This window comes from Salvelinus fontinalis, chromosome 32 (assembly GCF_029448725.1).
Source record: "Salvelinus fontinalis isolate EN_2023a chromosome 32, ASM2944872v1, whole genome shotgun sequence".
NCBI classification, from domain to species: domain Eukaryota; kingdom Metazoa; phylum Chordata; class Actinopteri; order Salmoniformes; family Salmonidae; genus Salvelinus; species Salvelinus fontinalis.
This window is the reverse complement of record NC_074696.1, coordinates 39383900-39411762: the sequence shown is the minus strand read 5'-3', so window position 1 is coordinate 39411762 and position 27863 is coordinate 39383900. Positions and strand designations below refer to the sequence as shown.

General features: G+C 40.8%; 2 protein-coding genes across 2 annotated transcripts in view; both read right to left on the bottom strand.

Annotated features, from left to right (window-relative positions):
* Nucleotides 1–60: 60 nt before the first annotated feature.
* LOC129831308 (golgin subfamily A member 6-like protein 22) overlaps nt 61–27863 on the bottom strand; it is a 42236-nt gene continuing 14433 nt past the window's right edge. Inside the window, exon 5 of the mRNA XM_055894601.1 lies at nt 61–1166. Within this exon, the coding sequence (XP_055750576.1) occupies nt 1041–1166 (126 nt within the window). The 3' untranslated portion in view covers nt 61–1040. The remainder of the gene's footprint in view (nt 1167–27863) is intronic.
* Nucleotides 1025–27834, bottom strand: si:ch211-250g4.3 (nesprin-1). Its single transcript, XM_055894571.1, has one exon. The coding sequence runs from the start codon at nt 27801–27803 to the stop codon at nt 1683–1685; it is 26121 nt and encodes an 8706-aa protein (XP_055750546.1). The 5' UTR covers nt 27804–27834; the 3' UTR covers nt 1025–1682.

The window sequence follows — 27863 nt, the reverse complement described above, 5'->3', positions numbered from 1 at the left end:
TCACAGATAAGCTATGGTGATGTGAGGGACCAGTTTGAATGACAAAAGAAACAGAACACATTTATTAATGGTGTCTTTATTGGGTTATAGGCAAACAGTAATTTGACAACAATGGTAAATAGTATCCAGGCACATGAGCGATTGGTGGATTTCCCAGGCATTGCAGCTGTGCTTTTCCACAGGAATATGAATGTTCCCTCCAATGTCAGAAACTTACTTTTTTTTTGTTTTGTATTTGCATATTCTTGCACTTTTAATAGTGGCTGTCAAATTGTAAGTGAAAATTGCTTTTTATTCCTGCATCTCCACCATCAGTCTTTGGGTTAAACCTATTCCTGAACTAAAAAGCAAAAGTATGGATAGTCTCCATAGAGTATCCTTTTTAGTCCAGGAAACCGGCCCATGGTGCATTGATTCTTTTGACATGACATGAAAAGCTTTCGCAAAACTTCAAACTCAGCTCTCACAGACCACTGTTGTGGGGCAAGTGTGTATGCCCCACTGCCAAGTTCTTGTGCCAACTTGGAGTAACTTTCCTTGCCATTCACGACAAGGAACAGGTTATAAGCAATTTCCTGGGTAATGACTCATTTATTAGTGTCCCCTTTCAGCTGCCTCCGACAACAATGGTTTAGGTCTGCTGAGGCCAACCTGACCCTCTGTGTCTGTGTTACTGTCGTTGCTGATTATTGACCCAACCTTGCAATGTAAATGCTTTTAAATTAGGACTGACTGAGTGAATCCCAGACCCCACTGAAGTTCATAAAGGGAAACATTGCTCATATCAAAATAATCAAGTGTATTTTGTCCTTCAGTCACTGCTAGTATCCATTACTGCACTGCAAATTCATCCCATCTGAGAACATATTAACACATGTTTGTTGTAATTGTGGATGTATAGAGACAGAGATGCAGAAATAACCAAATGAAATACATTAGAATCACACGCTTATACATGAATTACAAGGCTTTTACACTTACAAAATACTGGCTTAAAGAACAACAACTGTCCCCGAGACAAATATAGAATAGCACTTTGTTTATTGCAAATTCTGTGTGTATAAAAATAAGAAAACTAAAAGTAATAGATATAACTTGTTTTGACAAATTATGACGACAAATCTTGATAAGAGTCCATTCAGTATCCAGTGCACCTTCAACAAAAGCTGTAAAAAGATATAATAAATACATAATTCGTTATAAAATATAATAAATACATAAAAGGTACATTTTGCTCTCTCTAGATCTAATGTTCAGTGCAAACTTAGTTCATCATAATTGTAAATGCGTAGCACTGCAATACTGCACGACACTTACAACGCCGCAATTTAGCCATATGAATCAGGTTGTTGCATATCATCATCTCAACATGACTTCTTATCACTTGGGCATAGTAGAATACATATCATACTTGATGTAACTGAATGAATAATGACTGATGCTGTTGTTTCACAATTCATATTACTGAACTCGATTTTTTTCACACAGTCTTTACATAGCAATTCGTTTATTTTGAGCCCCGCTGATATTGTTGTGAAGGCTGGCGATACCATCGCACACTAAATGCAATTCTTTGGAAAAGCTATGAAAAAAGAAATACACATTGAATTAAAGTTGTTCAACTTCATGTACTCTCTCTAAGCTTCTATTGAAGCACAATTTTGCTGACTTAAGAGTTGGGACTAGACTATGTTCTCCTCCTCTTCTTCACACTCTTCTTCACACCTTCCGCAGCAGTCACAACAGCGGCAGCAGCCACAGCAGTAGCGCCAAAGCCACCGTAGCAACCTGCTGAATGGAGAAGCTTCTGCTCCTACTACGCTCATCTGAGCATCCTCTATCACCGTGGGCTCCTCTGATTGACCCTGGAGCTCCAGTGAGGAACTGGCGAATGTCATATCCACTGTGGTTTGCTCTGTTTGTTGACTTATTTCTGCCAGCATACTGTACTCCTCCGTTGTTGATTCCTCCATCAACCACATTCTCTCTTCTTCTGTGGTTAATACCACGTCTGAGGTTTGGATACCTTTGTCACTTGTCTTGAGTGTTTCCATCTCTTTTTCCATATTAACCTGCAGTCTCTCGATCTCTCGGAACATCTCCACTTTTAGCATCTCAAGCTCCTGGTCCTTCTCCTGAAGTTTCCTCCTGCCTCTGTCCCACTCTCTTTGCCGAACTTGGCTGTCTCTCTCCAACTCGTCCTTCATCTTCTTTAGCTCTTCCTTCTCTCTTTGTATCCTTGTTCTCTGTACCAACTCATGTCTCTGAATCACTGCTAGTCTTTCCTCTAGATGATCTTTCATCTCATGAACTCTGTGCTTAATCTTCTCAATCTCCTCCTTTTCTGCATGAGCCTCTTGACGGATTTTCTCCAAATGATCTCTCATTGGGAGCCTTTCATCTGTTGTCAGATCCAACTCCACTCGCGTTGTAGTTGTCTTCTGTCCGAGGTTGTTCTCAGTTTCTTCTCTGAGTTGAGTGGAATCTTCGACCTGTCTCTGGATCTCAGTGGAATCTTCGACCTGTCTCTGGATGTCAGTGGAATCTTCGACCTGTCTCTGGATGTCAGTGGAATCTTCGACCTGTCTCTGGATCTCAGTGGAATCTTCGACCTGTCTCTGGATCTCAGTGGAATCTTCGACCTGTCTCTGGATCTCAGGGGAATCTTCAACCTGTCTCTGGATCTCAGTGGAATCTTCGACCTGTCTCTGGATCTCAGTGGAATCTTCGACCTGTCTCTGGATCTCAGTGGAATCTTTGATCTGTCCGCGCATCTCAGTCTCCACCAGTTCTTTTTTGGCTGTCTGTATCTCAGCTCTGATCTGTTGCAGCTCCTTCTTCTGTCTCTCTATTTCCACCATGTTGTTTTCAATCTCTTTTCTCTGTTTGTCTATTTCAACCATCAGCAGTGCAAGCTCACGCTCCTCATCCTCATTCTTCAGCTGTCCTACTTCCTCAATGTCTTGCGTTTGTGTCACAGCATTCATATAGCTCCTTTTGTCTTTATGCTCAGTTTTGCTCACATCTTTTTCTGTTTCCTGCTTTACCAGTTTGACTTCCTCCATGTCTCCACGTTCTTGTTTTGTCTCTGCTGTATGTGTTATTTCTTTCTTCTTGTCCATCTCTCTACTGCCTACTGCCATTATATTGTCTGCTCCTGAGCTAAGAGTGTCTGTCTCTGCCGAAGGCCGCTCCAGGTGTTCCATTTTCCTCCCCCCCTCTTCTTTATGTTGAGTAATCCAGTAACCTTCTGTATCCTTTTCTCTCTGGATCTCAACCCTTATCTTTTCCAATTGATCCCTCTCACTCTTTAACATGTCATGCTTGTTTTGTATGTCGTTCATAATCTCGTCCAGCTCTTCTCTCTCCTTCTGTAACTTTTGCCTCAAGCCTTCAATTTCCGCCTCATGCTGGTTTAGTAGTAACAGTCTTTGCTCCAACTCGTACTTCCCCCAATCTGTCACGTTCTTGTTTTTATTTCTGTCTTCCATGTGTTTTTGTATGTCAGCTCTCATTTGTTCTAGATCATCTCTGTCCTTCTTGACTGAGTCCATCGTTTCTTCCTCGGTCTGAAGTGTCTCAACCTTGCTTTGTTCGCGTTCCTCCTTTACTTTTTCTGTCTGTGTTGTATGTGAGATGAAGACAACGTCATCCCTCTGTTTCTGAACGCTGTCCTCTCTTTCCTCCGGCGGAGGCACCTCCATCATTGCTGCACCCTTTCTTTTGTCAATTTCCTCCTTCGGTCTTTCTATTTCAGCTGTCATGTGTTCCAACTCATCCATCTCAGACCTTGTCTTTTCCAGTTCATCTCTCTCTCTTTCCACCAAGTCCATATTGTTCATCGTCTCTTGTCTCTGTCTTTCCATATCAGTCTTAAATTGCTCAAGAGTGTCCTTCTCATCCTTTAAGACGGTTGTAATTTGTTCAATTTCGCATCTTTGCTGTGTAATCTTAGACTTCATTTGTTGCAGGTCATCCTTCTCCCTTTCAATCATGGCCTTGTTAGAGTCTATTTCTTCTCTCTCACTTTGCATCTTAACATTCATCAGCTCTAAATATGCCTTCTTTTGCTCCATCTCCTCAATGATTCTCACATTGTCCTCCATTAGCTTTTGTATTTGGATAGCCATTTCCTCTGTACCCTCTTTCTCCATGGTTTCCTCCACAACGTTCTCCAGATCTTCCAACACTCTCTGGGACTCTGTGTTAACCGGTTCTAACCCATCCTTCTCCCTCTCTGTCTTCTCTTTTATGCCCTTAGTTTCCTCCTTTCTTTCTGTTTCTTTCAGGCGTTCAAGTTCTTCTCTGTCGTGTTTCAGAGTTTCCATCAGGGTGTCTTCCATTTGATCTTTCTGTTCGTCTATTTCAGCCTTTATCCTCATCACATCCTCCTTCTCCCTCTTTGTCATTTCAATGATGGCTTCCACCTCCTCTGTTTGTTTTTGCATGTCAGCAAGCTTCTCTTCCAGTTCATTCTTTTCCATGATTATAGCATTTTGTGTTTTGTCCATCTGTTCTTTTTGTCTGTCGATGTCCATTTGAATGTTTTCCAACTCTTCTTTTTTGACATTTAACTCTTCCATTTGTGTTGCAATGTCATCTCTCTGTAGTTGTATTTCAGCATTAATCTGCTCAAAATTTTCTTTCATCTTCCCAATACTCTCTTTCATACTCTGCTCTTCCTCTTTCAGTGAAGCCATCAGATTTTTTGCTCCATCTTCTTCTCCTTCTAACTCAACCCTTCTTTGTTCCAGCTGACTAATATCAATTTCTATCATGTCCTTGGTGTTATCCAGTTCTTGTATTTCTTTTTCCATCTTCATCTTAATCTGTTCCAAGTCACGTTTCTCCTTTGATATCATGTCCTTCATGTTGAATGTTTCTTGTTTCTCTGTCTTTATCTCAGCTTTCAACATTTCCAGTTCAGCGTTCTTTGTCTTGCTATCCTCAATAACATGCTCAATGTCCTCCTGGTCCTTCTGAATTTGAACAGCCCTGTCCTTAACATTCTCCTTTTCCCTCTTTGTCTCTTCCACGAGGTTGTCTAGATTCTCTGACCGTTTCTGTAAATCATTTTTGATCTTCTCAATCTCATCCATCTCATCCTGTATCTTTTGTTTGTTCTCCTCTATTTCCTGTCTTTGTTTTCCTATTTCAGACTTCATGGATTCCAACTCATCACTCTCTGTCATTGTCAACCTGTTGGTTTGTTCCAGGTCCTCTTGATCTATGTCATGACCTTCAACTTCTTCCATGTCTCTTTTGAGCTGTTCCTCCAAGCTGTCTTCCATGGGCTCTGTCTGTGTTTGTACTTCAGCCTTTATCACAGCTGTTGGTTCCGTGATTTTATCCATCTCCTCCCTTTGTTTTTGCAAGGCAGCATTCCTCTCGTCCAGTTGATTCTTTTCCACAAATATATATTTTCTCATCTCATCATGTTCTACTTTCTGTCTGTCGAGATCAGCTTGGATGTTTTCCACGTCTGCTTTTTTGACATTTAACTCCTCCATTTGGGCTGCAATGTCCTCTCGCTGTAATTGCATTTCAGCATTGATCTGCTCTTGGTTGTCTTTCATCTTCTCGATATCCTCCCTCATTCTTTGCTCTTCTTCTTTCAATTCATGAATCAACTGTTCATCCTCAAACTTTCTTCGTTCTAGCTGACCAACCTCTGTTTCTAATGTTCCCTTGCGTTGATCCATTTTCTCTCTCTCTCTTTCTAATTCAAGCCGAATTTGTTTCAGATTGTTTTTCTCGCTTGATACCATGTCCTTGATGTTTTGTGTCTCTTCTTTTCCTTTCTCTATCTCAGCTTTAACTAATTTCAATTCGTCTTTCTTTGTCTTGATATCCTCAATGACACTTTTAATTTCCTCCCTTTTCTTCTGGGTTTGGACAGTCATGTCCTCAATAGTCTCCTTCTCCATCTGTGTCTCCTCAATGAGATTGTCTAGAGTTTTTGATCGTTTCTGTAACTCCATCTTAATCTGTTTCAGCTCATACTTTTCATCCTGCATCTTTTGTTGCTCTTGTTCTATTTCCTCCCTCTTGTTTTGCATGTACTCTTTCTGTCTGTTGATACTTGTCATGGTGTCCTCCAACTCTTTCTTTTTGACATTCAGCTCTTTCGTTTTACTTTCAATGTCCTCTCTCTTCAGCTGCATTTCAGCATCAATCTGCTCCAGATTGCTCTTCGTCTTCTTGATATCCTCCCTCATTTGTTGTTGGTCTTCTGTCAGTTTTCTCTCTATTTCGACCTTTGTCGCTTCCAGCCTTTCCATATCGATTGCTATCTTGATCTTGGTATTATCAATTTCTTCTCTTTCTCTTGCCATCTCCATCTTCATTTGTTCCAGATATTTTTGATCCTTTAATACAATGTCCTTGATATTCTCTGTTTCTTCCTTCTCTACCTCCACTTTTGTAAATTCCAGTGCGTGTCTTCTTATCTCGGGTTCTACCATGACGCTTTGAATTTCCTCCTTTTCCTTCTGGAATTGGACAGGCATGCCCTCAACATTCTCCTTTTTGCTCTTCATCTGTAAATCAGCCTTGGTCTGTTCCAGCCCATCCTTTTCATCTTGTATATTTTGTTTGTCTTCTTCTATTTCCCTTCTCTGGTTTTGTATTTCCTCCTTTTCTCTGTAAATATCAGTCAACATGTTTTCCAGCTCTCTCTTTTTGACATCCAACTCTTCCATTTTACTTTCAATATCATCTCTCTTCAGCTGTATTTCAGTATCTAGGTTTTCTTTCATCTTCCTGATATCCTCCCTCATTCTTTGGTCTTCCTCCTTCAATTCAGCAATCAGTTTTTCAGATTGATATTTTCCATTCTCTACCTCAGCCTTTCTATTTTCCAGCTCATCCATATCCATTTCAATCTTGCCCTTGGCGATATCAATTTCTTCCTTCTCTCTTTCAATCTCAATCGCCATTTGTTCTAGTTTGTCTTTTTCCTTGGAGATCATTTCCTTGACGTTTTCTGTTTCTTCCTTCTCTCCGTCAGCCGTTGCTTTCATCAATTCCAGATCAGCTTTCCTTGTCTTGATATCCTCAACAATACTTTCGACTTCCTCCCGTTCCTCCTGAATCTGGAAAGCCGCACGTTCAATGTTCTCCTTCTTCCTCATTGTCTCCTCAATGAGGTTTTCCAGATTGTCTGATCGTGTTTGTAACTCCATCTTGATCTGTTCCAGTTCATCCTTTTCATCTTGCATCTTTTGTTTGTCTTGTTGTATTTCTTCCCGTTGATTTTGCATTTCCTCTTTATTTCTGTTGATATCTGTCATAGCCTTATTCATCTCGGCCTGTTTTACATTCAGCTCCTCCATCTTGCTTTCAATGCCTTCTCTCTGGGGTTGTATTCCTGTGTGGATCTGTTCCAGGTTCTCCTTCATCTTGCAGACTTCCTCCTTCACTCTTTGCTCTTCCTCTTTCAGTTCAGCCATCCAATATTCTGCTTCATATTTTCTATTCTCTATCTCAGCTTTTCTCTTCTCCAGCTCATTCATATCAACTGCAATATTGTCCTTGGTGTTATCCATTTCCTCTCTCTCTCTCTCCATCTCAATCTTCATTTGTTTAAGATCATTCTTTTGCTTTGATAGGACATCCTTGACATTTTCAGTCTCTGATTTCTCTTTCTCTAGTTCAGCTTTCATCAATACCAGTTCCTCTCTCTGTCTGTTGTTGTTGACTATCAAGTTTTCAATGTCCTCTTTTTCTTTCTGGATTTGGACAGTCATGTCGTCAACAATCTCTTTCTCCCTCTTTGTCTCGTCCATTATGTTGTCTAGATGTTCAGACCGTGTCTCTAACTCCATCTTGATCTGTTCCAGTTCCATCTTCTCCTTTGTTACCATGTCCTTGATGTTCTCTGTTTCTAGTTTCTCTTTATCCACCTCAGTTTTCATGAATTCCAGTTTCTCTGTCCGTTTGTTGTTCTCTTCGACAACACTTTCAATTTCCTTCCTTTCCTTCTGGACTTGAATAGTCATTGTCTCAGCATCCTCTTTCTCCCGCTTTGTTTTCTCAAAAAGTTTTTCTAGATTTTCTGATCGTGTTTCTATCTCCATCTTAATCCTTTCCAGATCACCCTTTTCCTTTATCATCTTTTGTTTGTCTTGTTCAATTTGCTGTCGTTGGTATTGCATGTCCTCTTTTTGTCTGTCGATATCTGTCATACCGTTTTCCATCTCGGCCTTTTGGATATTCAGCTCCTCCATCTTGCTTTCAATGTCTTCTCTCTGTAGTTGTATTTCAGCTTTGATCTGCTCTAGACTGTCTTTCATCTTGCATATTTCTTCCTTCATATTTTGCTCTTCGTCTTTCAGTTCAGCCATCAACATTTCTGCTTCATATTTTCCATTCTCGATCTCAGCTTTTCTCTGTTCCAGCTCATCCATCTCCGTCAAGATCTTGCCCTTGGTGATATCAATTTCTTCCCTCTCTCTTTCCATTTCAATCTTCATTTTCTCCATGTTGTCTTTCTCTTTTAAAATAATTTCCATGATATTTTCTGTTTCTCGTTTCTTTGTCATAATCTCAGTTTTCATCACTTCCTGATTAGCTTTTGTTCTCTTGGTATCCTCAAAAACACTTTTCATTTCCTTCCTTTCTTTCTGGATTTGTTCCATTTCCTCCATTAGTCCCTGGGTTTCAGACTTCATCAGATCAAACTCATCTCTCTCTTTCATAGTCAATCTCTTTTCTCTCTCAAAGGCTTCTTTTTCCTTCTGTATCTCCTCCTTTACATCTTCAAGTTGTTGTCTTTCCTTCGTGAGCTGTTCCTTCCAGTCATTTTCCATAGGCTCGGTCTGTGCTTCTGCTTCAGCCTTCAAGCTCGTCAAGTCTTCCCTTTGTCTTTTCATCAGTTCAAGACTGATATCCAATTCCTCTTTCTCCTTACTTATCTTACCTCGCCTCTCTTCCAACTGATCTTTTTCTTTCAGTGTTTCATCCTTCCTGTCTTTCACTTCCTTCTTCTCTCTATCTAGTTCTTCACGCATTTTTTCCAACTCAAGCAATTTTGCATTCACTTGGTTCTTTTCACTGTCAATTTCATCTCTAAGTCTTTTGATTTCATAACTGTCCTGCTTTAAGTTGTCCATCTTCCTTCCTATTTCTTCCTGCATTCTATCCTCTTCCTCTTTGAGTCTAGCCATCTTCTTTTCCATGTTCTCCTTTTCTCTCACCATTTCTGCCTCTTTCACTCTCAGTTCACCCATTGAGTTTTCTATCATTTCCTTGTCATTATCCACCTCTAGCAACTGTTTTTTCATGTCCATCGTCATTTGTTCCAAATGTTCTTTCTCTTTCCTTTGGTCTTCCATGTGAGATTCTGTCTCCTCTCTCTGTTGCTGTGTCTCATTCCTCATTTGTTCCAGCTCCTCTCTCTTCTTTGTTAGCACATCCCGACTTTCTTCGATGTCTTGTTTCTCTCTTTCAATCTTGTCATTCATGAGTTCCAGTTCGTTCTGCTTTTGTTTGTTCTTTTCCATGAAACCCACCATTTCTTCCCTTTGTTTTTGAGTTTGGATAGCCAGTTCTTCCACCTTCCCCCTCTCCCGTCTTGTCTCATCCATGACCTGATTTATGTCTTCAGACCGTCTTTCTAACTCAGCTTTGATCTGTTCCAGCTTTTCCGTTTCCACACGAATGTCTTGTTTGTTTTGTTCCATTTCCTCCAATTGTCCCTGGGTTTCAGACTTCATCAGGTCAAACTCATCTCTCTCTTTCATAGTCAATTCCTTTTTTCTCTCAAAGGCTTCTTTTTCCTTCTGTATCTCCTCCTTTACATCTTCAAGTTGTTGTCTTTCCTTCGTGAGCTGTTCCTTCCAGTCATTTTCCATAGGCTCGGTCTGTGCTTCTGCTTCAGCCTTCAAGCTCGTCAAGTCTTCCCTTTGTCTTTTCATCAGTTCAAGACTGATATCCAATTCCTCTTTCTCCTTACTTATCTTACCTCGCCTCTCTTCCAACTGATCTTTTTCTTTCAGTGTTTCATCCTTCCTGTCTTTCACTTCCTTCTTCTCTCTATCTAGTTCTTCACGCATTTTTTCCAACTCAAGCAATTTTGCATTCACTTGGTTCTTTTCACTGTCAATTTCATCTCTAAGTCTTTTGATTTCATAACTGTCCTGCTTTAAGTTGTCCATCTTCCTTCCTATTTCTTCCCGCATTCTATCCTCTTCCTCTTTGAGTCTAGCCATCTTCTTTTCCATGTTCTCCTTTTCTCTCACCATTTCTGCCTCTTTCACTCTCAGTTCACCCATTGAGTTTTCTATCATTTCCTTGTCATTATCCACCTCTAGCAACTGTTTTTTCATGTCCATCGTCATTTGTTCCAAATGTTCTTTCTCTTTCCTTTGGTCTTCCATGTGAGATTCTGTCTCCTCTCTCTGTTGCTGTGTCTCATTCCTCATTTGTTCCAGCTCCTCTCTCTCCTTTGTTAGCACATCCCGACTTTCTTCGATGTCTTGTTTCTCTCTTTCAATCTTGTCATTCATGAGTTCCAGTTCGTTCTGCTTTTGTTTGTTCTTTTCCATGAAACCCACCATTTCTTCCCTTTGTTTTTGAGTTTGGATAGCCAGTTCTTCAACCTTCCCCCTCTCCCGTCTTGTCTCATCCATGACCTGATTTATGTCTTCAGACCGTCTTTCTAACTCAGCTTTGATCTGTTTCAGCTTTTCCTTCTCCACACGAATGTCTTGTTTGTTTTGTTCCATTTCCTCCAATTGTCCCTGGGTTTCAGACTTCATCAGATCAAACTCATCTCTCTCTTTCATAGTCAATGTCTTTTCTCTCTCAAAGGCTTCTTTTTCCTTCTGTATCTCCTCCTTTACATCTTCAAGTTGTTGTCTTTCCTTCGTGAGCTGTTCCTTCCAGTCATTTTCCATAGGCTCGGTCTGTGCTTCTGCTTCAGCCTTCAAGCTCGTCAAGTCTTCCCTTTGTCTTTTCATCAGTTCAAGACTGATATCCAATTCCTCTTTCTCCTTACTTATCTTACCTCGCCTCTCTTCCAACTGATCTTTTTCTTTCAGTGTTTCATCCTTCCTGTCTTTCACTTCCTTCTTCTCTCTATCTAGTTCTTCACGCATTTTTTCCAACTCAAGCAATTTTGCATTCACTTGGTTCTTTTCACTGTCAATTTCATCTCTAAGTCTTTTGATTTCATAACTGTCCTGCTTTAAGTTGTCCATCTTCCTTCCTATTTCTTCCCGCATTCTATCCTCTTCCTCTTTGAGTCTAGCCATCTTCTTTTCCATGTTCTCCTTTTCTCTCACCATTTCTGCCTCTTTCACTCTCAGTTCACCCATTGAGTTTTCTATCATTTCCTTGTCATTATCCACCTCTAGCAACTGTTTTTTCATGTCCATCGTCATTTGTTCCAAATGTTCTTTCTCTTTCCTTTGGTCTTCCATGTGAGATTCTGTCTCCTCTCTCTGTTGCTGTGTCTCATTCCTCATTTGTTCCAGCTCCTCTCTCTCCTTTGTTAGCACATCCCGACTTTCTTCGATGTCTTGTTTCTCTCTTTCAATCTTGTCATTCATGAGTTCCAGTTCGTTCTGCTTTTGTTTGTTCTTTTCCATGAAACCCACCATTTCTTCCCTTTGTTTTTGAGTTTGGATAGCCAGTTCTTCCACCTTCCCCCTCTCCCGTCTTGTCTCATCCATGACCTGATTTATGTCTTCAGACCGTCTTTCTAACTCAGCTTTGATCTGTTCCAGCTTTTCCTTCTCCACATGAATGTCTTGTTTGTTTTGTTCCATTTCCTCCAATTGTCCCTGGGTTTCAGACTTCATCAGATCAAACTCATCTCTCTCTTTCATAGTCAATCTCTTTTCTCTCTCAAAGGCTTCTTTTTCCTTCTGTATCTCCTCCTTTACATCTTCAAGTTGTTGTCTTTCCTTCGTGAGCTGTTCCTTCCAGTCATTTTCCATAGGCTCGGTCTGTGCTTCTGCTTCAGCCTTCAAGCTCGTCAAGTCTTCCCTTTGTCTTTTCATCAGTTCAAGACTGATATCCAATTCCTCTTTCTCCTTACTTATCTTACCTCGCCTCTCTTCCAACTGATCTTTTTCTTTCAGTGTTTCATCCTTCTTGTCTTTCACTTCCTTCTTCTCTCTATCTAGTTCTTCACGCATTTTTTCCAACTCAAGCAATTTTGCATTCACTTGGTCCTTTTCACTGTCAATTTCATCTCTAAGTCTTTTGATTTCATAACTGTCCTGCTTTAAGTTGTCCATCTTCCTTCCTATTTCTTCCCGCATTCTATCCTCTTCCTCTTTGAGTCTAGCCATCTTCTTTTCCATGTTCTCCTTTTCTCTCACCATTTCTGCCTCTTTCACTCTCAGTTCACCCATTGAGCTTTCTATCATTTCCTTGTCATTATCCACCTCTAGCAACTGTTTTTTCATGTCCATCATCATTTGTTCCAAATGTTCTTTCTCTTTCCTTTGGTCTTCCATGTGAGATTCTGTCTCCTCTCTCTGTTGCTGTGTCTCATTCCTCATTTGTTCCAGCTCCTCTCTCTCCTTTGTTAGCACATCCCGACTTTCTTCGATGTCTTGTTTCTCTCTTTCAATCTTGTCATTCATGAGTTCCAGTTCGTTCTGCTTTTGTTTGTTCTTTTCCATGAAACCCACCATTTCTTCCCTTTGTTTTTGAGTTTGGATAGCCAGTTCTTCAACCTTCCCCCTCTCCCGTCTTGTCTCATCCATGACCTGATTTATGTCTTCAGACCGTCTTTCTAACTCAGCTTTGATCTGTTCCAGCTTTTCCTTCTCCACACGAATGTCTTGTTTGTTTTGTTCCATTTCCTCCAATTGTCCCTGGGTTTCAGACTTCATCAGATCAAACTCATCTCTCTCTTTCATAGTCAATCTCTTTTCTCTCTCAAAGGCTTCTTTTTCCTTCTGTATCTCCTCCTTTACATCTTCAAGTTGTTGTCTTTCCTTCGTGAGCTGTTCCTTCCAGTCATTTTCCATAGGTTCGGTCTGTGCTTCTGCTTCAGCCTTCAAGCTCGTCAAGTCTTCCCTTTGTGTTTTCATCAGTTCAAGACTGATATCCAATTCCTCTTTCTCCTTACTTATCTTACCTCGCCTCTCTTCCAACTGATCTTTTTCTTTCAGTGTTTCATCCTTCCTGTCTTTCACTTCCTTCTTCTCTCTATCTAGTTCTTCACGCATTTTTTCCAACTCAAGCAATTTTGCATTCACTTGGTCCTTTTCACTGTCAATTTCATCTCTAAGTCTTTTGATTTCATAACTGTCCTGCTTTAAGTTGTCCATCTTCCTTCCTATTTCTTCCCGCATTCTATCCTCTTCCTCTTTGAGTCTAGCCATCTTCTTTTCCATGTTCTCCTTTTCTCTCACCATTTCTGCCTCTTTCACTCTCAGTTCACCCATTGAGTTTTCTATCATTTCCTTGTCATTATCCACCTCTAGCAACTGTTTTTTCATGTCCATCGTCATTTGTTCCAAATGTTCTTTCTCTTTCCTTTGGTCTTCCATGTGAGATTCTGTCTCCTCTCTCTGTTGCTGTGTCTCATTCCTCATTTGTTCCAGCTCCTCTCTCTCCTTTGTTAGCACATCCCGACTTTCTTCGATGTCTTGTTTCTCTCTTTCAATCTTGTCATTCATGAGTTCCAGTTCGTTCTGTTTTTGTTTGTTCTTTTCCATGAAACCCACCATTTCTTCCCTTTGTTTTTGAGTTTGGATAGCCAGTTCTTCCACCTTCCCCCTCTCCCGTTTTGTCTCATCCATGTCCTGATTTATGTCTTCAGACCGTCTTTCTAACTCAGCTTTGATCTGTTCCAGCTCTTCCTTCTCCACACGAATGTCTTGTTTGTTTTGTTCCATTTCCTCCAATTGTCCCTGGGTTTCAGACTTCATCAGGTCAAACTCATCTCCCTCTTTCATAGTCAATCTCTTTTTTCTCTCAAAGGCTTCTTTTTCCTTCTGTATCTCCTCCTTTACATCTTCAAGTTGTTGTCTTTCCTTCGTGAGCTGTTCCTTCCAGTCATTTTCCATAGGCTCGGTCTGTGCTTCTGCTTCAGCCTTCAAGCTCGTCAAGTCTTCCCTTTGTCTTTTCATCAGTTCAAGACTGATATCCAATTCCTCTTTCTCCTTACTTATCTTACCTCGCCTCTCTTCCAACTGATCTTTTTCTTTCAGTGTTTCATCCTTCCTGTCTTTCACTTCCTTCTTCTCTCTATCTAGTTCTTCACGCATTTTTTCCAACTCAAGCAATTTTGCATTCACTTGGTTCTTTTCACTGTCAATTTCATCTCTAAGTCTTTTGATTTCATAACTGTCCTGCTTTAAGTTGTCCATCTTCCTTCCTATTTCTTCCCGCATTCTATCCTCTTCCTCTTTGAGTCTAGCCATCTTCTTTTCCATGTTCTCCTTTTCTCTCACCATTTCTGCCTCTTTCACTCTCAGTTCACCCATTGAGTTTTCTATCATTTCCTTGTCATTATCCACCTCTAGCAACTGTTTTTTCATGTCCATCGTCATTTGTTCCAAATGTTCTTTCTCTTTCCTTTGGTCTTCCATGTGAGATTCTGTCTCCTCTCTCTGTTGCTGTGTCTCATTCCTCATTTGTTCCAGCTCCTCTCTCTCCTTTGTTAGCACATCCCGACTTTCTTCGATGTCTTGTTTCTCTCTTTCAATCTTGTCATTCATGAGTTCCAGTTCGTTCTGTTTTTGTTTGTTCTTTTCCATGAAACCCACCATTTCTTCCCTTTGTTTTTGAGTTTGGATAGCCAGTTCTTCCACCTTCCCCCTCTCCCGTCTTGTCTCATCCATGTCCTGATTTACGTCTTCAGACCGTCTTTCTAACTCAGCTTTGATCTGTTCCAGCTTTTCCTTCTCCACACGAATGTCTTGTTTGTTTTGTTCCATTTCCTCCAATTGTCCCTGGGTTTCAGACTTCATCAGATCAAACTCATCTCTCTCTTTCATAGTCAATCTCTTTTCTCTCTCATAGGCTTCTTTTTCCTTCTGTATCTCCTCCTTTACATCTTCAAGTTGTTGTCTTTCCTTCGTGAGCTGTTCCTTCCAGTCATTTTCCATAGGCTCGGTCTGTGCTTCTGCTTCAGCCTTCAAGCTCGTCAAGTCTTCCCTTTGTCTTTTCATCAGTTCAAGACTGATATCCAATTCCTCTTTCTCCTTACTTATCTTACCTCGCCTCTCTTCCAACTGATCTTTTTCTTTCAGTGTTTCATCCTTCCTGTCTTTCACTTCCTTCTTCTCTCTATCTAGTTCTTCACGCATTTTTTCCAACTCAAGCAATTTTGCATTCACTTGGTTCTTTTCACTGTCAATTTCATCTCTAAGTCTTTTGATTTCATAACTGTCCTGCTTTAAGTTGTCCATCTTCCTTCCTATTTCTTCCCGCATTCTATCCTCTTCCTCTTTGAGTCTAGCCATCTTCTTTTCCATGTTCTCATTTTCTCTCACCATTTCTGCCTCTTTCACTCTCAGTTCACCCATTGAGTTTTCTATCATTTCCTTGTCATTATCCACCTCTAGCAACTGTTTTTTCATGTCCATCGTCATTTGTTCCAAATGTTCTTTCTCTTTCCTTTGGTCTTCCATGTGAGATTCTGTCTCCTCTCTCTGTTGCTGTGTCTCATTCCTCATTTGTTCCAGCTCCTCTCTCTCCTTTGTTAGCACATCCCGACTTTCTTCGATGTCTTGTTTCTCTCTTTCAATCTTGTCATTCATGAGTTCCAGTTCGTTCTGCTTTTGTTTGTTCTTTTCCATGAAACCCACCATTTCTTCCCTTTGTTTTTGAGTTTGGATAGCCAGTTCTTCCACCTTCCCCCTCTCCCGTCTTGTTTCATCCATGACCTGATTTATGTCTTCAGACCGTCTTTCTAACTCAGCTTTGATCTGTTCCAGCTTTTCTTTCTCCACACGAATGTCTTGTTTGTTTTGTTCCATTTCCTCCAATTGTCCCTGGGTTTCAGACTTCATCAGGTCAAACTCATCTCCCTCTTTCATAGTCAATCCCTTTTTTCTCTCAAAGGCTTCTTTTTCCTTCTGTATCTCCTCCTTTACATCTTCAAGTTGTTGTCTTTCCTTCGTGAGCTGTTCCTTCCAGTCATTTTCCATAGGCTCGGTCTGTGCTTCTGCTTCAGCCTTCAAGCTCGTCAAGTCTTCCCTTTGTCTTTTCATCAGTTCAAGACTGATATCCAATTCCTCTTTCTCCTTACTTATCTTACCTCGCCTCTCTTCCAACTGATCTTTTTCTTTCAGTGTTTCATCCTTCCTGTCTTTCACTTCCTTCTTCTCTCTATCTAGTTCTTCACGCATTTTTTCCAACTCAAGCAATTTTGCATTCACTTGGTTCTTTTCACTGTCAATTTCATCTCTAAGTCTTTTGATTTCATAACTGTCCTGCTTTAAGTTGTCCATCTTCCTTCCTATTTCTTCCCGCATTCTATCCTCTTCCTCTTTGAGTCTAGCCATCTTCTTTTCCATGTTCTCCTTTTCTCTCACCATTTCTGCCTCTTTCACTCTCAGTTCACCCATTGAGTTTTCTATCATTTCCTTGTCATTATCCACCTCTAGCAACTGTTTTTTCATGTCCATCGTCATTTGTTCCAAATGTTCTTTCTCTTTCCTTTGGTCTTCCATGTGAGATTCTGTCTCCTCTCTCTGTTGCTGTGTCTCATTCCTCATTTGTTCCAGCTCCTCTCTCTCCTTTGTTAGCACATCCCGACTTTCTTCGATGTCTTGTTTCTCTCTTTCAATCTTGTCATTCATGAGTTCCAGTTCGTTCTGCTTTTGTTTGTTCTTTTCCATGAAACCCACCATTTCTTCCCTTTGTTTTTGAGTTTGGTTAGCCAGTTCTTCCACCTTCCCCCTCTCCCGTCTTGTCTCATCCATGACCTGATTTATGTCTTCAGACCGTCTTTCTAACTCAGCTTTGATCTGTTTCAGCTTTTCCTTCTCCACACGAATGTCTTGTTTGTTTTGTTCCATTTCCTCCAATTGTCCCTGGGTTTCAGACTTCATCAGGTCAAACTCATCTCCCTCTTTCATAGTCAATCCCTTTTTTCTCTCAAAGGCTTCTTTTTCCTTCTGTATCTCCTCCTTTACATCTTCAAGTTGTTGTCTTTCTTTCGTGAGCTGTTCCTTCCAGTCATTTTCCATAGGCTCGGTCTGTGCTTCTGCTTCAGCCTTCAAGCTCGTCAAGTCTTCCCTTTGTCTTTTCATCAGTTCAAGACTGATATCCAATTCCTCTTTCTCCTTACTTATCTTACCTCGCCTCTCTTCCAACTGATCTTTTTCTTTCAGTGTTTCATCCTTCCTGTCTTTCACTTCCTTCTTCTCTCTATCTAGTTCTTCACGCATTTTTTCCAACTCAAGCAATTTTGCATTCACTTGGTTCTTTTCACTGTCAATTTCATCTCTAAGTCTTTTGATTTCATAACTGTCCTGCTTTAAGTTGTCCATCTTCCTTCCTATTTCTTCCCGCATTCTATCCTCTTCCTCTTTGAGTCTAGCCATCTTCTTTTCCATGTTCTCCTTTTCTCTCACCATTTCTGCCTCTTTCACTCTCAGTTCACCCATTGAGTTTTCTATCATTTCCTTGTCATTATCCACCTCTAGCAACTGTTTTTTCATGTCCATCGTCATTTGTTCCAAATGTTCTTTCTCTTTCCTTTGGTCTTCCATGTGAGATTCTGTCTCCTCTCTCTGTTGCTGTGTCTCATTCCTCATTTGTTCCAGCTCCTCTCTCTCCTTTGTTAGCACATCCCGACTTTCTTCGATGTCTTGTTTCTCTCTTTCAATCTTGTCATTCATGAGTTCCAGTTCGTTCTGCTTTTGTTTGTTCTTTTCCATGAAACCCACCATTTCTTCCCTTTGTTTTTGAGTTTGGATAGCCAGTTCTTCCACCTTCCCCCTCTCCCGTCTTGTCTCATCCATGACCTGATTTATGTCTTCAGACCGTCTTTCTAACTCAGCTTTGATCTGTTTCAGCTTTTCCTTCTCCACACGAATGTCTTGTTTGTTTTGTTCCATTTCCTCCAATTGTCCCTGGGTTTCAGACTTCATCAGGTCAAACTCATCTCCCTCTTTCATAGTCAATCCCTTTTTTCTCTCAAAGGCTTCTTTTTCCTTCTGTATCTCCTCCTTTACATCTTCAAGTTGTTGTCTTTCCTTCGTGAGCTGTTCCTTCCAGTCATTTTCCATAGGCTCGGTCTGTGCTTCTGCTTCAGCCTTCAAGCTCGTCAAGTCTTCCCTTTGTCTTTTCATCAGTTCAAGACTGATATCCAATTCCTCTTTCTCCTTACTTATCTTACCTCGCCTCTCTTCCAACTGATCTTTTTCTTTCAGTGTTTCATCCTTCCTGTCTTTCACTTCCTTCTTCTCTCTATCTAGTTCTTCACGCATTTTTTCCAACTCAAGCAATTTTGCATTCACTTGGTTCTTTTCACTGTCAATTTCATCTCTAAGTCTTTTGATTTCATAACTGTCCTGCTTTAAGTTGTCCATCTTCCTTCCTATTTCTTCCCGCATTCTATCCTCTTCCTCTTTGAGTCTAGCCATCTTCTTTTCCATGTTCTCCTTTTCTCTCACCATTTCTGCCTCTTTCACTCTCAGTTCACCCATTGAGTTTTCTATCATTTCCTTGTCATTATCCACCTCTAGCAACTGTTTTTTCATGTCCATCGTCATTTGTTCCAAATGTTCTTTCTCTTTCCTTTGGTCTTCCATGTGAGATTCTGTCTCCTCTCTCTGTTGCTGTGTCTCATTCCTCATTTGTTCCAGCTCCTCTCTCTCCTTTGTTAGCACATCCCGACTTTCTTCGATGTCTTGTTTCTCTCTTTCAATCTTGTCATTCATGAGTTCCAGTTCGTTCTGCTTTTGTTTGTTCTTTTCCATGAAACCCACCATTTCTTCCCTTTGTTTTTGAGTTTGGTTAGCCAGTTCTTCCACCTTCCCCCTCTCCCGTCTTGTTTCATCCATGACCTGATTTATGTCTTCAGACCGTCTTTCTAACTCAGCTTTGATCTGTTCCAGCTTTTCCTTCTCCACACGAATGTCTTGTTTGTTTTGTTCCATTTCCTCCAATTGTCCCTGGGTTTCAGACTTCATCAGGTCAAACTCATCTCCCTCTTTCATAGTCAATCCCTTTTTTCTCTCAAAGGCTTCTTTTTCCTTCTGTATCTCCTCCTTTACATCTTCAAGTTGTTGTCTTTCCTTCGTGAGCTGTTCCTTCCAGTCATTTTCCATAGGCTCGGTCTGTGCTTCTGCTTCAGCCTTCAAGCTCGTCAAGTCTTCCCTTTGTCTTTTCATCAGTTCAAGACTGATATCCAATTCCTCTTTCTCCTTACTTATCTTACCTCGCCTCTTTTCCAACTGATCTTTTTCTTTCAGTGTTTCATCCTTCCTGTCTTTCACTTCCTTCTTCTCTCTATCTAGTTCTTCACGCATTTTTTCCAACTCAAGCAATTTTGCATTCACTTGGTTCTTTTCACTGTCAATTTCATCTCTAAGTCTTTTGATTTCATAACTGTCCTGCTTTAAGTTGTCCATCTTCCTTCCTATTTCTTCCCGCATTCTATCCTCTTCCTCTTTGAGTCTAGCCATCTTCTTTTCCATGTTCTCCTTTTCTCTCACCATTTCTGCCTCTTTCACTCTCAGTTCACCCATTGAGTTTTCTATCATTTCCTTGTCATTATCCACCTCTAGCAACTGTTTTTTCATGTCCATCGTCATTTGTTCCAAATGTTCTTTCTCTTTCCTTTGGTCTTCCATGTGAGATTCTGTCTCCTCTCTCTGTTGCTGTGTCTCATTCCTCATTTGTTCCAGCTCCTCTCTCTCCTTTGTTAGCACATCCCGACTTTCTTCGATGTCTTGTTTCTCTCTTTCAATCTTGTCATTCATGAGTTCCAGTTCGTTCTGCTTTTCTTTGTTCTTTTCCATGAAACCCACCATTTCTTCCCATTGTTTTTGAGTTTGGTTAGCCAGTTCTTCCACCTTCCCCCTCTCCCGTCTTGTCTCATCCATGACCTGATTTATGTCTTCAGACCGTCTTTCTAACTCAGCTTTGATCTGTTTCAGCTTTTCCTTCTCCACACGAATGTCTTGTTTGTTTTGTTCCATTTCCTCCAATTGTCCCTGGGTTTCAGACTTCATGAGATCAAACTCATCTCTCTCTTTCATAGTCAATGTCTTTTCTCTCTCAAAGGCTTCTTTTTCCTTCTGTATCTCCTCCTTTACATCTTCAAGTTGTTGTCTTTCCTTCGTGAGCTGTTCCTTCCAGTCATTTTCCATAGGCTCGGTCTGTGCTTCTGCTTCAGCCTTCAAACTCGTCAAGTCTTCCCTTTGTCTTTTCATCAGTTCAAGACTGATATCCAATTCCTCTTTCTCCTTACTTATCTTACCTCGCCTCTCTTCCAACTGATCTTTTTCTTTCAGTGTTTCATCCTTCCTGTCTTTCACTTCCTTCTTCTCTCTATCTAGTTCTTCACGCATTTTTTCCAACTCAAGCAATTTTGCATTCACTTGGTTCTTTTCACTGTCAATTTCATCTCTAAGTCTTTTGATTTCATAACTGTCCTGCTTTAAGTTGTCCATCTTCCTTCCTATTTCTTCCCGCATTCTATCCTCTTCCTCTTTGAGTCTAGCCATCTTCTTTTCCATGTTCTCCTTTTCTCTCACCATTTCTGCCTCTTTCACTCTCAGTTCACCCATTGAGCTTTCTATCATTTCCTTGTCATTATCCACCTCTAGCCACTGTTTTTTCATGTCCATCGTCATTTGTTCCAAATGTTCTTTCTCTTTCCTTTGGTCTTCCATGTGAGATTCTGTCTCCTCTCTCTGTTGCTGTGTCTCATTCCTCATTTGTTCCAGCTCCTCTCTCTCCTTTGTTAGCACATCCCGACTTTCTTCGATGTCTTGTTTCTCTCTTTCAATCTTGTCATTCATGAGTTCCAGTTCGTTCTGCTTTTCTTTGTTATTTTCCATGAAACCCACCATTTCTTCCCTTTGTTTTTGAGTTTGGATAGCCAGTTCTTCAACCTTCCCCCTCTCCCGTCTTGTCTCATCCATGACCTGATTTATGTCTTCAGACCGTCTTTCTAACTCAGCTTTGATCTGTTCCAGCTTTTCCTTCTCCACACGAATGTCTTGTTTGTTTTGTTCCATTTCCTCCAATTGTCCCTGGGTTTCAGACTTCATCAGGTCAAACTCATCTCTCTCTTTCATAGTCAATCCCTTTTTTCTCTCAAAGGCTTCTTTTTCCTTCTGTATCTCCTTCTTTACATCTTCAAGTTGTTGTCTTTCCTTCGTGAGCTGTTCCTTCCAGTCATTTTCCATAGGCTCGGTCTGTGCTTCTGCTTCAGCCTTCAAGCTCGTCAAGTCTTCCCTTTGTCTTTTCATCAGTTCAAGACTGATATCCAATTCCTCTTTCTCCTTACTTATCTTACCTCGCCTCTCTTCCAACTGATCTTTTTCTTTCAGTGTTTCATCCTTCTTGACTTTCACTTCCTTCTTCTCTCTATCTAGGTCTTCACGCATTTTTTCCAACTCAAGCAATTTTGCATTCACTTGGTTCTTTTCACTGTCAATTTCATCTCTAAGTCTTTTGATTTCATAACTGTCCTGCTTTAAGTTGTCCATCTTCCTTCCTATTTCTTCCCGCATTCTATCCTCTTCCTCTTTGAGTCTAGCCATCTTCTTTTCCATGTTCTCCTTTTCTCTCACCATTTCTGCCTCTTTCACTCTCAGTTCACCCATTGAGTTTTCTATCATTTCCTTGTCATTATCCACCTCTAGCAACTGTTTTTTCATGTCCATCGTCATTTGTTCCAAATGTTCTTTCTCTTTCCTTTGGTCTTCCATGTGAGATTCTGTCTCCTCTCTCTGTTGCTGTGTCTCATTCCTCATTTGTTCCAGCTCCTCTCTCTCCTTTGTTAGCACATCCCGACTTTCTTCGATGTCTTGTTTCTCTCTTTCAATCTTGTCATTCATGAGTTCCAGTTCGTTCTGCTTTTCTTTGTTCTTTTCCATGAAACCCACCATTTCTTCCCATTGTTTTTGAGTTTGGATAGCCAGATCTTCCACCTTCCCCCTCTCCCATCTTGTCTCATCCATGACCTGATTTATGTCTTCAGACCGTCTTTCTAACTCAGCTTTGATCTGTTCCAGCTTTTCCTTCTCCACACGAATGTCTTGTTTGTTTTGTTCCATTTCCTCCAATTGTCCCTGGGTTTCAGACTTCATCAGGTCAAACTCATCTCCCTCTTTCATAGTCAATCTCTTTTCTCTCTCAAAGGTTTCTTTTTCCTTCTGTCTCTCCTCCTTTACATCTTCAAGTTGTTGTCTTTCCTTCGTGAGCTGTTCCTTCCAGTCATTTTCCATAGGCTCGGTCTGTGCTTCTGCTTCAGCTTTCAAGCTCGTCAAGTCTTCCCTTTGTCTTTTCATCAGTTCAAGACTGATATCCAATTCCTCTTTCTCCTTACTTATCTTACCTCGCCTCTCTTCCAACTGATCTTTTTCTTTCAGTGTTTCATCCTTCCTGTCTTTCACTTCCTTCTTCTCTCTATCTAGTTCTTCACGCATTTTTTCCAACTCAAGCAATTTTGCATTCAGCTGGTCCTTTTCACTGTCAATTTCATCTCTAAGTCTTTTGATTTCATAACTGTTCTGCTTTACGTTGTCCATCTTCCTTCCTATTTCTTCCCGCATTCTATCCTCTTCCTCTTTGAGTCTAGCCATCTTCTCTTCCATCTTCTCATTTTCTCTCACCATTTCTGCCTCTTTCACTCTCAGTTCACCCATTGAGCTTTCTATCATTTCCTTGTCATTATCCACCTCTAGCAACTGTTTTTTCATGTGCATCGTCATTTGTTCCAAATGTTCTTTCTCTTTCCTTTGGTCTTCCATGTGAGATTCTGTCTCCTCTCTCTGTTGCTGTGTCTCATTCCTCATTTGTTCCAGCTCCTCTCTCTCCTTTGTTAGCACATCCCGACTTTCTTCGATGTCTTGTTTCTCTCTTTCAATCTTGTCATTCATGAGTTCCAGTTCGTTCTGCTTTTGTTTGTTCTTTTCCATGAAACCCACCATTTCTTCCCTTTGTTTTTGAGTTTGGATAGCCAGTTCTTCCACCTTCTCCCTCTCCCGTCTTGTCTCATCCATGACCTGATTTATGTCTTCAGACCGTCTTTCTAACTCAGCTTTGATCTGTTTCAGCTTTTCCTTCTCCACACGAATGTCTTGTTTGTTTTGTTCCATTTCCTCCAATTGTCCCTGGGTTTCAGACTTCATGAGATCAAACTCATCTCTCTCTTTCATAGTCAATCCCTTTTTTCTCTCAAAGGCTTCTTTTTCCTTCTGTATCTCCTCCTTTACATCTTCAAGTTGTTGTCTTTCCTTCGTGAGCTGTTCCTTCCAGTCATTTTCCATAGGTTCGGTCTGTGCTTCTGCTTCAGCCTTCAAACTCGTCAAGTCTTCCCTTTGTCTTTTCATCAGTTCAAGACTGATATCCAATTCCTCTTTCTCCTTACTTATCTTACCTCGCCTCTCTTCCAACTGATCTTTTTCTTTCAGTGTTTCATCCTTCTTGTCTTTCACTTCCTTCTTCTCTCTATCTAGGTCTTCACGCATTTTTTCCAACTCAAGCAATTTTGCATTCACTTGGTTCTTTTCACTGTCAATTTCATCTCTAAGTCTTTTGATTTCATAACTGTCCTGCTTTAAGTTGTCCATCTTCCTTCCTATTTCTTCCCGCATTCTATCCTCTTCCTCTTTGAGTCTAGCCATCTTCTTTTCCATGTTCTCCTTTTCTCTCACCATTTCTGCCTCTTTCACTCTCAGTTCACCCATTGAGTTTTCTATCATTTCCTTGTCATTATCCACCTCTAGCAACTGTTTTTTCATGTCCATCGTCATTTGTTCCAAATGTTCTTTCTCTTTCCTTTGGTCTTCCATGTGAGATTCTGTCTCCTCTCTCTGTTGCTGTGTCTCATTCCTCATTTGTTCCAGCTCCTCTCTCTCCTTTGTTAGCACATCCCGACTTTCTTCGATGTCTTGTTTCTCTCTTTCAATCTTGTCATTCATGAGTTCCAGTTCGTTCTGCTTTTCTTTGTTCTTTTCCATGAAACCCACCATTTCTTCCCATTGTTTTTGAGTTTGGATAGCCAGATCTTCCACCTTCCCCCTCTCCCGTCTTGTCTCATCCATGACCTGATTTATGTCTTCAGACCGTCTTTCTAACTCAGCTTTGATCTGTTCCAGCTTTTCCTTCTCCACACGAATGTCTTGTTTGTTTTGTTCCATTTCCTCCAATTGTCCCTGGGTTTCAGACTTCATCAGGTCAAACTCATCTCCCTCTTTCATAGTCAATCTCTTTTCTCTCTCAAAGGTTTCTTTTTCCTTCTGTCTCTCCTCCTTTACATCTTCAAGTTGTTGTCTTTCCTTCGTGAGCTGTTCCTTCCAGTCATTTTCCATAGGCTCGGTCTGTGCTTCTGCTTCAGCTTTCAAGCTCGTCAAGTCTTCCCTTTGTCTTTTCATCAGTTCAAGACTGATATCCAATTCCTCTTTCTCCTTACTTATCTTACCTCGCCTCTCTTCCAACTGATCTTTTTCTTTCAGTGTTTCATCCTTCCTGTCTTTCACTTCCTTCTTCTCTCTATCTAGTTCTTCACGCATTTTTTCCAACTCAAGCAATTTTGCATTCAGCTGGTCCTTTTCACTGTCAATTTCATCTCTAAGTCTTTTGATTTCATAACTGTTCTGCTTTACGTTGTCCATCTTCCTTCCTATTTCTTCCCGCATTCTATCCTCTTCCTCTTTGAGTCTAGCCATCTTCTCTTCCATCTTCTCATTTTCTCTCACCATTTCTGCCTCTTTCACTCTCAGTTCACCCATTGAGCTTTCTATCATTTCCTTGTCATTATCCACCTCTAGCAACTGTTTTTTCATGTGCATCGTCATTTGTTCCAAATGTTCTTTCTCTTTCCTTTGGTCTTCCATGTGAGATTCTGTCTCCTCTCTCTGTTGCTGTGTCTCATTCCTCATTTGTTCCAGCTCCTCTCTCTCCTTTGTTAGCACATCCCGACTTTCTTCGATGTCTTGTTTCTCTCTTTCAATCTTGTCATTCATGAGTTCCAGTTCGTTCTGCTTTTGTTTGTTCTTTTCCATGAAACCCACCATTTCTTCCCTTTGTTTTTGAGTTTGGATAGCCAGTTCTTCCACCTTCTCCCTCTCCCGTCTTGTCTCATCCATGACCTGATTTATGTCTTCAGACCGTCTTTCTAACTCAGCTTTGATCTGTTTCAGCTTTTCCTTCTCCACACGAATGTCTTGTTTGTTTTGTTCCATTTCCTCCAATTGTCCCTGGGTTTCAGACTTCATGAGATCAAACTCATCTCTCTCTTTCATAGTCATTCCCTTTTTTCTCTCAAAGGCTTCTTTTTCCTTCTGTATCTCCTCCTTTACATCTTCAAGTTGTTGTCTTTCCTTCGTGAGCTGTTCCTTCCAGTCATTTTCCATAGGTTCGGTCTGTGCTTCTGCTTCAGCCTTCAAACTCGTCAAGTCTTCCCTTTGTCTTTTCATCAGTTCAAGACTGATATCCAATTCCTCTTTCTCCTTACTTATCTTACCTCGCCTCTCTTCCAACTGATCTTTTTCTTTCAGTGTTTCATCCTTCTTGTCTTTCACTTCCTTCTTCTCTCTATCTAGTTCTTCACGCATTTTTTCCAACTCAAGCAATTTTGCATTCAGCTGGTCCTTTTCACTGTCAATTTCATCTCTAAGTCTTTTGATTTCATAACTGTTCTGCTTTACGTTGTCCATCTTCCTTCCTATTTCTTCCCGCATTCTATCCTCTTCCTCTTTGAGTCTAGCCATCTTCTCTTCCATCTTCTCATTTTCTCTCACCATTTCTGCCTCTTTCACTCTCAGTTCACCCATTGAGCTTTCTATCATTTCCTTGTCATTATCCACCTCTAGCAACTGTTTTTTCATGTGCATCGTCATTTGTTCCAAATGTTCTTTCTCTTTCCTTTGGTCTTCCATGTGAGATTCTGTCTCCTCTCTCTGTTGCTGTGTCTCATTCCTCATTTGTTCCAGCTCCTCTCTCTCCTTTGTTAGCACATCCCGACTTTCTTCGATGTCTTGTTTCTCTCTTTCAATCTTGTCATTCATGAGTTCCAGTTCGTTCTGCTTTTGTTTGTTCTTTTCCATGAAACCCACCATTTCTTCCCTTTGTTTTTGAGTTTGGATAGCCAGTTCTTCCACCTTCTCCCTCTCCCGTCTTGTCTCATCCATGACCTGATTTATGTCTTCAGACCGTCTTTCTAACTCAGCTTTGATCTGTTTCAGCTTTTCCTTCTCCACACGAATGTCTTGTTTGTTTTGTTCCATTTCCTCCAATTGTCCCTGGGTTTCAGACTTCATGAGATCAAACTCATCTCTCTCTTTCATAGTCAATCCCTTTTTTCTCTCAAAGGCTTCTTTTTCCTTCTGTATCTCCTCCTTTACATCTTCAAGTTGTTGTCTTTCCTTCGTGAGCTGTTCCTTCCAGTCATTTTCCATAGGTTCGGTCTGTGCTTCTGCTTCAGCCTTCAAACTCGTCAAGTCTTCCCTTTGTCTTTTCATCAGTTCAAGACTGATATCCAATTCCTCTTTCTCCTTACTTATCTTACCTCGCCTCTCTTCCAACTGATCTTTTTCTTTCAGTGTTTCATCCTTCTTGTCTTTCACTTCCTTCTTCTCTCTATCTAGGTCTTCACGCATTTTTTCCAACTCAAGCAATTTTGCATTCACTTGGTTCTTTTCACTGTCAATTTCATCTCTAAGTCTTTTGATTTCATAACTGTCCTGCTTTAAGTTGTCCATCTTCCTTCCTATTTCTTCCCGCATTCTATCCTCTTCCTCTTTGAGTCTAGCCATCTTCTTTTCCATGTTCTCCTTTTCTCTCACCATTTCTGCCTCTTTCACTCTCAGTTCACCCATTGAGTTTTCTATCATTTCCTTGTCATTATCCACCTCTAGCAACTGTTTTTTCATGTCCATCGTCATTTGTTCCAAATGTTCTTTCTCTTTCCTTTGGTCTTCCATGTGAGATTCTGTCTCCTCTCTCTGTTGCTGTGTCTCATTCCTCATTTGTTCCAGCTCCTCTCTCTCCTTTGTTAGCACATCCCGACTTTCTTCGATGTCTTGTTTCTCTCTTTCAATCTTGTCATTCATGAGTTCCAGTTCGTTCTGCTTTTCTTTGTTCTTTTCCATGAAACCCACCATTTCTTCCCATTGTTTTTGAGTTTGGATAGCCAGATCTTCCACCTTCCCCCTCTCCCGTCTTGTCTCATCCATGACCTGATTTATGTCTTCAGACCGTCTTTCTAACTCAGCTTTGATCTGTTCCAGCTTTTCCTTCTCCACACGAATGTCTTGTTTGTTTTGTTCCATTTCCTCCAATTGTCCCTGGGTTTCAGACTTCATCAGGTCAAACTCATCTCCCTCTTTCATAGTCAATCTCTTTTCTCTCTCAAAGGTTTCTTTTTCCTTCTGTCTCTCCTCCTTTACATCTTCAAGTTGTTGTCTTTCCTTCGTGAGCTGTTCCTTCCAGTCATTTTCCATAGGCTCGGTCTGTGCTTCTGCTTCAGCTTTCAAGCTCGTCAAGTCTTCCCTTTGTCTTTTCATCAGTTCAAGACTGATATCCAATTCCTCTTTCTCCTTACTTATCTTACCTCGCCTCTCTTCCAACTGATCTTTTTCTTTCAGTGTTTCATCCTTCCTGTCTTTCACTTCCTTCTTCTCTCTATCTAGTTCTTCACGCATTTTTTCCAACTCAAGCAATTTTGCATTCAGCTGGTCCTTTTCACTGTCAATTTCATCTCT